General features: G+C 40.6%; 1 protein-coding gene across 1 annotated transcript; it reads left to right on the top strand.

The window, feature by feature from the left end:
* Positions 1 to 7,678: 7,678 nt before the first annotated feature.
* Positions 7,679 to 8,611, top strand: LOC118537634 (olfactory receptor 7D4-like). Its single transcript, XM_036095271.2, has one exon. The coding sequence runs from the start codon at positions 7,679 to 7,681 to the stop codon at positions 8,609 to 8,611; it is 933 nt and encodes a 310-aa protein (XP_035951164.2).
* The last annotated feature ends 3,086 nt before the right edge of the window (positions 8,612 to 11,697 follow it).

Below are 11,697 nucleotides of genomic sequence, written 5' to 3'. Positions count from 1 at the left end.
TTACACAGATTTTAGTAGCTACCCAAATAGTGTCTCACTACCAAGCAAAAGTCAGGGTTTTTTAAAGCAAAAGAGAATGCTTGCTGTTTACAAAGAATTCTGATTGGTGTTGATGGGCAGAAGCTAATCTTGGTTAAGGCTATCACTAAGCAAAAGTCTATTACTGTAACAAGTCACAGGTGTTCAGGTAATCTTTGGAATTTTTGCATTTTGGCCAAGTCATGGTTCTACCCGTGAGGAGGAGCATAAGGCCCATCTCCTTAACGGCCTCCCAGCTCCATTTGAAAACACCTTGACATAAATGACTCAACTGTATTTCAACTTTTACTTTTTGTTTTGATATTGTTAAAAAACAAGACAACAGGCCCAAAATGGAGTCACTTATGCCAAGCCTCATATAACCAAACAGAGATTTAATTCATCAGCTGTCCCAGCCAGAAATGGAATTTTAAAATAGCTGATCAAAATCACCTCATCAGCACTAGTTAGGTGACCTGCCTGGCGGGACCCCTGCCATCCCCTACAGGGAAAGTAACCCTGCAATAACCAACCTGCTCTTTTGCCTAGTACGTCTGCCTTGTTCCTACTCCCTTCTGCCTATAAAAGTCTTTCATTTTATATGGCTTCTTAGGGGTCCTTGGATGCTGCCCAATTCAGGTTAATTTGATATATTTATAAATATATATATATTTTAATATTTATATATTTTAATATGATTGCCAATGTAGCAATAATTAGCACCTCTATCCTGTTATATAATTATCATTTCTGTTTAGTGGTTGGAATAAGTTCTAATCTCTTAGCAAGTTTGATGATTATAATACAGGATTGCTTTCTTTTTTTTTTTTTTTTTTTTTTTTTTAAAGATTTTATTTATTTATTTGAGAGAGAGAATGAGATAGAGCATGAGACGGGGGAGGGTCAGAGGGAGAAGCAGACTCCCTGTTGAGCAGGGAGCCCGATGTGGGACTCGATCCCAGGACTCCAGGATCATGACCTGAGCCGAAGGCAGTCGCTTAACCAACTGAGCCACCCAGGCGCCCCAGGATTGCTTTCTATATTCACTATACTGTGTATTAGGTCTCTAGGACTTATTTACTACTCTTTGCAAGTTTGTACACAAACTTATACAACCTCTATCCTATCCCCTCATCACCTAGCCCCTGGTAACCACCATTTTTTTCTCTGTTTTTATGAGTTCTGTTCTTAAATTATTTTTATTTTTAGATTTTTAAGATTCAAGTATAATCAACATACAGTGTTATATTAGTTTCAGGTGTACAATAGAATGATTCAACAATTCTATACATTTCTCAGTGCTCATCAAGTATACTCTTAACTGTTGAATCACTATATTGTATACCTGAAACTAATATAACACTGTGTATTAGTTACACTGGAATTAAAAATGAAAGGATAAGAAAATAGAGACAATGCAAAAAAACAAAAACAAAACAAAACAAAAAACAACCCACCAAGATAAGTGTACTTTTAATCCCCTGTATCTATTTCACTCATTCCCTTACCCACCTCCCCTCTGGCAAACACTAGTTTGTTCTCTGTATTTAAAGAGTCTGTTTTCTTGCCTGTTTCTTTTCTTTGTTTGTTCATTTGTTTTGTTTCTTAAAGTTCACACATGAGTGAAATCAAATGGTATTTGTCTTTCTCTGATTGACTTGCTTTACTTAACATTATACCTCTAGGTCCATCCATGTTGTTGCAAATCGCTGGATGTCTTTATTTCTCATGGATAATATTTCATTATATGTATATGCATATATATGTGTATATATATATATATATATATATATATATATATACACTTCATCCTTTGACAGGCACTTAGGTTGTTACTGTGAATAATGCTGCAATGAACATGGGAGTGCAGATATCTCTTCAACATTCTTTGTTGTTTTAGAAGCCTACCATGTTTTTTTTCTCACTTTTAGAATTTTAATGTGATTTAATAAAAAAATTGTCTATCTAACATCTATTAGAGGATTTGCTATTTCAACCCAAATTGTTCTTTGAAAAACACACCTGCCCCTCTCTCAAGGCATTAGCCAATGACCTTTTCTTCTTATGGTACCTCACTTACCATTTATTTTTTTAAGATTTTATTTATTTGAGAGGGAGAGAATGAGAGAGAGAGAGAAGGAGCAGAGGGAGAAGCAGACTCCCCGCCGAGCAGGGAGCCCAATGTGGGGCTCGATCCTGGGACTCCAGGATCATGACCTGAGCTGAAGGCAGAGGCTTAACTGACCGAGCCACCCAGGCACCCCTCTCATTTACCATTTAACTCTGGGATCTTACACAGTACTTGACCTAAGTCATTTAGTAAAGATTTGACTAATTAATTAGTGACACATCTAGATTCAAAGTCCCTACCAAAATGTTTCAGATCCACTTATCTGACACCCTCTTTACCTCTTCAGTATTTTTCCTAAGGACTACCAAAGTGCAGAATAGGGGTCATGGGGGCTTCCCAGGATTTGTTGTTCAATGTCTTGGGACAGTGTTTCCTCAAATGTCTGATTATTTGTCATGCTTTTAAAAGTAGATTCTCAAGATCCATCAATTCTATGTCTAGGTATATGCCCCTGAAAATTGAAGGCAGAAACTCAAATAGATTCTCACCATTGTTCATACCAGCATTAATCACAATAGCTAAAAGATGAAAACAGATGAATGGATTAACGGAATGGGATATATACATACAATGAAATATTATTCAACCTTAAAAAGGACTGAAACTCTGATATATGTTGCAACATGGTTGAATCTTAAAAACATTATGCTAAGTGAGATAAGCCAGACACAAAAAGATAAGCGCTGAATGATTCCACTTACGTGAGATACCTAGAATAGACAAAGTCATAGAGACAGAAAATAGAACAGAGGTTTCCAAGTGCTGGGGGTGGGGGAGGGGGAATGGGGAATTGTTGTTTAATGGGAACAGAGTTTCTATTGGGGATGATGATAAAGTTCTGGGGATAGATGGTGTGATGGTTGTATAATATTGTGAATGTTCTTAATGCTACAGGATTGTACACTTAAAAATGCTTAAAATGGTAAATTTTGTTATATATATTATTGTGGACATGTATGTATATCCACAATAATATATATATTATATATATTATATATATATCCACAATAAAAATATAAATAAAGTAATTTTTGTAATTGTTGTAATCTTTTTTCATAGTAGATTCTCAGTCTCTTCCCCTGAAGATGTTGACTGGGTAAGTCTGGAATAAGGTGGGAAGCTATACATTAACAATAGCCCCAGATGATACTTTTGATAAAGCTTACATTTTGAAACATTGCCTGAGGGCAACTGTTTCCAAAAGATTGTCCTAGAGACGGGCAAAATTTGGAACTTGTGAAAAATCCAAATTATCAGACCCAAACCCAGACCTACTGAGACAGAAACTTGGAGATGAAGCTCAGAAATCTGTTTAAACAAGTACTCAAGGTCATCTTTGAGATGACCTTAAAGTTTGAGAACCATTACCCTAGTTAGTCCTGGGACCCTTCACTACTCAGCGAAGTGCCTAATGTGAATACTACAAGTCAGTTGTCCCCAAAAGAAGATCTAAGAAAGACTGGAGAGATTCTTCCAAGAGAAAAGGACCCAGGAGAGAGGAGTCACAACTGGCCCCGCTGTTACTCTCCCAGGGATAAGGAATTGGCAGTCAGAGACCCTTTCTCCTGTGTGGTCCCTGCCTTTGAGGAGTCAAACTGATCAGGGAATGGAAAATCCATTGATCAATTTGTCTAACAAGCTTCAGAGGGGATTCAGTCCCCAGGGCCACAAAACCTGAAACACACCAACATCTAGTCACCAAGGCCCATGTACCACTCTCAAGATACTCATGCCTTCTCCAGGAGAAATCAGCCAGGCCGTGTATTACATGCCTGGCTCTGTATCCCTTCTCTTTTGGGAAACAAATCTTTCTTCATTGCCCTCCATGAGCGAACAAGATTCAGGGCAGTTGGCCCCGGTGGTGGAGCCCGCATTGCCAAGCATGTATAGTCTAGTAAGTGTTGTGGGGAAACAGGGAAAAGAGGTGGTTGGGTAGAAAGGGCATTGACTACTGTTAAGCATATGGCAGGGACACCCTATGATGTCTAAGCAGAAGGAGCTTTAGGGGCCAATTGCTTGGGAGGGTGAATGGCTATACTATTTGTTCAAAGTTGCTGTTGTGAGTGAGCTTTTACTTTGATCTCATGTTATTTGGGTGGGTGGTTGATGGAGATTATAAAGATGAGGAAGAAGAGGCTAAGCACCCAGTCCACTCTTGGATACCACAGCACTTTCTAGAACCACACTGTGTAGTGACACAGTTACCAGTCGGAGGTGTACAAATGGATGCCCCCAGGTACTGATAGATTTTTAGGTCTTTTACCATAAAGTATTGATTTGTTTTCTCCTACCTGGCCCCAAAACTCTAGAGCCTCCATCTTCACTCAGCCTAGACAAATCCTTTCTGAATCCTTCTTTGCCACCTTCATTTGTTGGGGAACATCTTCTGTTTCTTCAAAAAGACCTGTCTTTCTTCCTCTTTCTTCACCCTTATCTGTGGTTCTTACAGAGATTTTCAAGAGTGAAGAGTTTGTGTTCCCTGGTATCTAGGGCCACAGTATATAAAAAGACAGGGGCAGGGTGGATAAGGGAGGAAAAGGGAAGTGCACAGTAAGGTCCAACAACCAGTCCCCTCTTGACATTCTACCTTTTTGCTCTGGGAACATTGTGGGAGACATTGAAACTCACATGTCCCTTTCTCATAGTTCCCCTTGATTGCACTTGGGAATCAGGTCTCATCCTTAAGTAGGGACATGGAGTCATTAGCAAGATATTGGACTAATTTTTTCACCTCTTCTCACCTTTGTTCCTCGTCCCTAAGACAAGTGGCGTGGCCCCTTCAACATTAATGATGCGAGGATTCCCAACCCCATTCCCTTTGACCCTAGTTTTGCCTGCTTTAAATGTATCTTTCACTCCAGGTGCCAGGGAAAATTGTGATACGGATCATGTTACTCCTTTGGTCACAGTCCCTAAATAGCCCCTATCCTTTACCCATTATTTTTTTCAAGGTTCCCAGAGATGTAGTCCCTGTTCATCTCTCCAACCTCATTCTTCACTGTTCCCATGTCCCACTTTGTGCTTCAGCAAATTGCTAAAGCACCCTGTCCCATGCTGCTTTTTGCTTATGGGGCCTTTTCCCTTGTTGCCTTCTGTACCAGGAAAGCCCATACTCAATCATCAACCTAGACAACTCCTTGCCCAGGGATCTCTTCCTCCAGGAATGCCTCCCTGACTCCATCACTTCAGGCTGAATTTGGGGTTCCTTTCTGTACTTCACTTTGCAGACTGCCTTTATCTTAGCATTTAATTCACTGAATTACAATGTCAGGCTTCTGCATCCATCACTACCCCTGGAAGGCGGGGTTCCTCAGGACAACACAACATCATTAATCTTTGTATCCCCAACAGCTAACACTTAGTCTGTCCCAAAGAAGCCCTTGTTGCACTAGACACTAGAAACAGAAGACAAACATGTATTTGGTGCATAAATAAAGGAGAAAGTATAGATGACAAATGGTTGTATCCTCCACCTCTAATTTCTAATCTCTGGCCCTAAGATAAAATGTTTCTAATGTGTGGGAAACTCTTTCTTAAGATGAATGCTATTCCTCATTTTATGACCCATATGAATCACAATACAGCACCTGTAAGAAATGAAATTGTTTTCCTAGATTCTAATGCAGTTGATGTTGTTAACACACGCAGCATACTCCAGGAAATACCCAGAATTGTGGGCATTTCCTGTGCACTTCTGATAGTCTGCTCAGCAAAACAGATTGGAATGCAAGAGAGTAAGCCACACTTATTAGAATTCAAGGGAATCTTTTACAAACTATCATACTTTAAAGATGAGTCATGACCATTTGCTTAGAATACCTCTCACAGAAGCCAGCAGAGATGATTGCAAACTGCTCACCCCACCAAGGGTCAGAACAAAGATGTTATTCACAGTTAAACAATTTGCCTCTGATATAATCATTTTTATCATTCCAGAGACACTATCTGCTTTGGGGTTTTTGTGGGTTTTCTTTTTTTTGAGATAAAATTGGCATGTAACAGGGACGCCTGGGTGGCTCAGTCTGCCTTCGGCTCGGGTCATGATCTCAGGGTCCTGGGATCGAGCCCCGCATTGGGCTCCCTGCTCAGTGGGGAGCCTGCTTCTCCCTCTCCCTCTGCTTGTGCTCTCTCTGTCAAATAAATAAAATCTTTAAAAAAAAAATTGGCATATAACATTATATTGGTTTCAGGTGTACAACATAATGATTCAATATATTGCACATACAGAGGCACCTGAGTGGCTCAGTCGGTTAAGCGTCTGCCTTCGGCTCAGGTCATGATCCCAAGTGTCTTGGAATCAAGCCTCACATCAGGCTCCCTGCTCGGTGGGGAGCCTGCTTCTCTCTCTCCCTCTGCCGTTCCCCCGCCTATGCTCAATCTCTCTTTCTCTCTGTCAAATAAATAAATAAAATCTCTCTATATATATACATATATGTACATATATATATAGCACATATAATATTTGACATATTATTACCACAATAAGTTTAGTTAACATCTGCCACTACACAGTTACAAAAATTTTTTTTCTTGTGGAAAACTTTTTTTTTTAAGATTTTATTTATTTATTTATTTATTTAACAGAGCAGGAACACAAGCAGGGGGAGCTCTAGGCAGAGAGAGAGAGAAAAGCAGGCTCCCCGCTGAGCAAGGAGCCCAACACAGGGTTCAATCCCAGGACCCTGGGATTGTGACCTGAGCCAAAGGCAGACGCTTAACTGACTGAACCACCCAGGTGTCCCTTCCCCCAATATTTAAAAAGCACCATTGAGGATGACTCAAAATTCTGCTTGTGACCTTTGTAGTATTTTATCTTATGGTACCGAAATGGTTGAAACCTTGATATCTACGTTTTCATTGGACATTTTCACCAATTCTTAACTTCACAGATGAAGGCTATTTTGTCAAGCAACAAATGTCCAGGAAGCATCTGGCCCTGGCCCTGCAGGATGTTGATCACTCCTGGTACACTAAGCATTAAGAATTTGTTCATGTGGTTTATTATTTGGTAAAAACATTTTCTTTTTCTTCCTTTCTTTTTTCTTAAGGAGTAAACCTACATTCTACTCATCCTGAAATAGCCTATCCAGATATTTGAGATACTCTCAAATTTTCTCACCTCTGAGACATAGTTATCTCACCCTTTTTTTGGGGTCCCAGATAAGGCAGATAATCCACATGAAGTTACTGAGGTTCACCAGACCTCTTGTTCCACATTTGTGTTAGAGTGAGTTTGGACCATTTTATCGCTAAGGTCCAAAGTGCTTCTTAACTTTTTAGATTTGATGATTCTAAATAAAGAGGATAAATGAGTGTCCCAGAGGCCGATGGACAGGGGTTGATCAACATTATTAAATGTTGCATGTAATGAATAACAGAATGTAGGATTCCTAAATTTTGTAATGTTAAGGCTTTTATGCCCAGTGCTTCACTTCAGGAAATAAAAATAACAGAGAGACTCTAGAATCTATCCAGTGCCTATTTCATGTTCATTCCCTGCTTCAATCATCTAGCTGATGGGTTGGCAACATGGAACCAAGAAATCAAACAAGTGTTTCAGAATTTTTACTCCTGGGATTTTCCCAAGACTCAGTGTATCAGCCCCTTCTCTTTGGTCTGTTCCTGTCCATGTACCTGGTCACTGTGCTCGGGAACCTGCTCATCATCCTGGCTATCAGCTCTGACTCCCACCTCCACAGCCCCATGTACTTCTTCCTCTCCAACTTGTCCTTTGCTGACATCAGTTTCATCTCCACCACAGTCCCTAAGATGCTGGTGAACATCCAAACACAGAGCAAATCCATCACCTATGCAGGGTGCATCACCCAGATGTATTTTTTTATGGTTTTTGGAGGTATGGACACTTTTCTCCTCACTGTGATGGCCTATGACCGGTTTGTGGCCATCTGTCACCCCTTGCGCTACCCAGTCATCATGAACCCACAGCTCTGTGGCCTCCTGGTTCTCATGTCCTGGTTCATCAGCTTGTCATACTCCCTGATCCAAAGTCTGTTGATATTACGGCTGTCCTTCTGCACCAACCGGGTAATTCCACACTTTTACTGTGAACTTGCCAAGGCCCTCACACTTGCCTGCTCAGACACATTGGTCAATCATATCCTGCTATATATGGTAACTAGCCTTCTTGGCATTGTTCCCTTCTCCGGGATCCTTTTCTCCTATGCCCGAATTGCCTCCTCAATCCTGAGAATCCCATCAGCTAATGGGAAGTATAAGGCATTTTCTACCTGTGCATCTCACCTGTCTGTGGTTTCTTTATTCTATGGGACAGGGCTTGGTGTGTATCTCAGTTCTGAAGCATCTTCCTGGGGGGGCATGATCACCTCGGTGATGTACACCATGGTCACCCCAATGCTGAACCCCTTCATCTACAGCCTACGGAACAGGGACATCAAGAGGGCTCTACAAAACGTTTTGGGGAGAACACTCTATGTTCAGTGATAAGAATGCTAGTCCTGGGTTTTTGAACTGACAGGAATAGCAGCAATTGGCTGAAGAAATCCTGCCTCTTAATCACATTGAGTTTTGCTTCTCACCAGTCCTTCATAAGTGACTTTGCTCAGAATTGCCTTGCAAGTACTTTTTCTTATGTACTTTAACTTCTTATGTTGACTGCTCTGTTATCCTCAGTTACTACTCTCCACATCCCCTCCTTTTACTTTCCTATTACTGCATCTCAGCTTGGATTTCTAGTGCTGCGGCCACTTTAAGTACCAATTCAGAATAGTTGCATGAGGATTATGAAATAGTGCATTTTATCAATAACCATTGCTAGCTCCTATTTACTAAGCACCTTTGGTGTGCCAGGCTACCGTAGGTATCTGGAACACAGCAGTGAAGAGGAAAAAAATAGACAAAAATCTTTGCCCTCATAGAGCATAAATCCAGGATCCCAGTTTCTCTGATCACGTTTTATGTCTAAACACAATATATACACTGGTGGATAAATTATTTATTTGGTTATTAGCAAGGTTGAACTTTTCTCCATATGTTTATTGAGTGCATTTCCAAACATCTCTGAGTTTGGGTTTCCAGATTCCTTAAACTTTTCAGTGGGGACCTCCCTGCTGCCCCCAGGGAGGCATTGAATGAATGAATGCTCCCATTCCTCTTCTCCATTTCCTTGAATTTTCCCATTCCTGAGCTCAGTGTTGGGTTTGTAATTCAAAGAATATTGCGGACCATTTCAACTACCTTGGAAATGTCTTTAAAATTTTCTCAAATAAATTGTATTAGTAACAAGGTGTCCCACATTGAGTTTCTTGCAATGCAGACTCTTAGACAATGATTAACACGCAGGATGTTTACCAGGCAGTGTCCCTGGAATCAACACTTGGGGAAGGGCAGATGTGTAGTAAGGAATTTGGCCTCACCTAAAGAGACATATGGCCTTTGTCCCAGCTCCCAGTAGGTAACATTTAAACATTTGAAATTTCCCCTAGTGATAGGAGTGATTGATTATTCATGGAGGGCCTCATGGACCACACCTGATAGTTTATGCTCATGAAATGACTCAGGATGGGGGTTGGCCATGCCAAAAAGACCAGCCATGTGATTAAAGGGTTGGAGCTTTGGGCAAAGTGATATCAGCCCAACCTCAGGAGGGAGACTAAAACCTGAGTTCAACCATGCAGGCCATAATTCAACTAGTCATATCTATGTAATGAAGCCTCAATAAAAGTTCTGGACACTGGAGCTCAGGTGAGCTACCTGGCTGGTAACAGTCTTTGAGTAGTGTCACATATATTGTCCCAGGAAAAGGTAATGGGTCTGGATTCCAAGGAAAGAGGACAAGAAGCTTCACATACGGGATGTTCCAGACGTTGCATTATGTGTATCTTCTTTTGGCTGAATCTAATTTGTATTGTTTTGCTGTAATAAAACTGCAGTCATAGTACACTGCTTCTTGAGTTCTGTGAGTCATTCTAGTGCATTATCAAGGCAGTCCTCTCAGTTTGAATCATTCTAGCAAATTATCAAATGTGAAAATGTTCCCAAATTTGTATCCAACTGGTCTGATGTGAGAGTGGACCTAGGGACCCCTGAACTTGTGGCTGTTGTTAGAGGTGAGGGCAATCTTATGGTTTGACAAATTCTTTGCAGCAAAGAAAAACATTGGAAAAAGTCAACCCAAGCTGAAGTCCATCAAAGACCTCCAAAAACCAGCAGGGAGCTCTGGAGCTAAGATGATCTCTTAGAGTTGGCTGGAATTAGGGCAAAAGGTACAAACGTTTACACCCCCACATCAAACAGTTATCGGATGTGGGCTGCCCCAGGAAGGAGGCACGACCTTGCTGAGGCAGATCCCTATAGGGGTTGATTGCCGAGGGTTGAGAAACACCCAACATTTGAAGCAACATGTCCCTTATTCCTGACAGGAGATCTTTTTTTTTAATTGTGGAAAAATAACATAAAACTTACCACCTTAATCATTTTTAAGTGTATAGATCAGTGGTATTAAGTACATTCACAACCATCACTACCATACATCTCTAGAACTTTTCCACCTTCCCAAACTGAAACTCTGTCCCATTAAACACTAATCCCATCTTTCCCTCTCCCAGCTTCTGGCTCCCACCATTCTACTCTCTGTCTCTGTGAAATTGACTATTGTAGGCATCTTATATAAGTAGAAGTATACAGTATTTGTCCCTTTGTGTCTGGTTATGTAATATGATTGAGGAGAAATTAGATGGAATAGGAAAAACAATCATCAGGAAAATTGGGATCACCTCTGCTCTGGTGGTTCCTCTCCCATCTACTCCTTGGGAATCATATATCCCAGTTTTCCTAGGGAAGTCCCAGGAAACTTGATAACTGTTTATTCAAACTCAATATTAATAGGGTCCCCTTTCAGTTTCAAAAGGAAATTAAATATCCTACTCGCTCAAAAATCTGATCAAGATGGGGCGTCGGGGTGGCTCAGTGGGTTGAGCATCTGACTCTTGATCTCAGCTCTAGTCTTGAGCTTAGAGTCATGGGTTCAAACCCTGTGTTGGGCTCTGCGCTGGTTGTGGAGCCTACTTAAAAATATATACATATATCTGACCAAGCTCATTAAGGCACAAAAATGTATTTGATGTTTTGGTCCTTAATGTAGGATTTAGATCCTCCTAACAAATAGGGGAGGGAATCATAGGAAAATAACAAGAAAGAGAGAGCTGTGATTATTTTGAGAGAGCTGTGATTATTTTGCAATGATAGAAGCAAGACTGCTCATGACCAAGAGTCTTAGGCAATGCATAAAGAAAGTGAGAGCGGTATACAGATATATGCATAATCCTGCAGGGACTATGATTTAAGTGGGGAGTCCAAAATAATCTCCCAATTCCATTAGAGCTATGCTAACAGGAATAATCGTGTAAGCAAAAAGCAGAGATCCATATAGGTACATATAGGTACATAGACATAGGTACATATAGGTACATGGTATACCATGTGGCTGCAGATTCAGAATTTCTTGTGCATATTTGATTTGCTGCATTTTCCAGTTCTATGAACCAAAAGGGATAAGACAGATGCTGAGA

The sequence above is a fragment of the Halichoerus grypus genome, chromosome 1, assembly GCF_964656455.1.
Source record: "Halichoerus grypus chromosome 1, mHalGry1.hap1.1, whole genome shotgun sequence".
Taxonomy (NCBI): domain Eukaryota; kingdom Metazoa; phylum Chordata; class Mammalia; order Carnivora; family Phocidae; genus Halichoerus; species Halichoerus grypus.
The sequence above is the reverse complement of the archived record's forward strand: the minus strand, read 5'-3'. Positions and strand labels throughout refer to the sequence as shown.

Excerpts from the sequence above, each read along its gene's own strand:
- LOC118537634 (XM_036095271.2), top strand. The coding sequence starts at position 7,679 with ATGGAACCAAGAAATCAAACAAGTGTTTCAGAATTTTTACTCCTGGGA.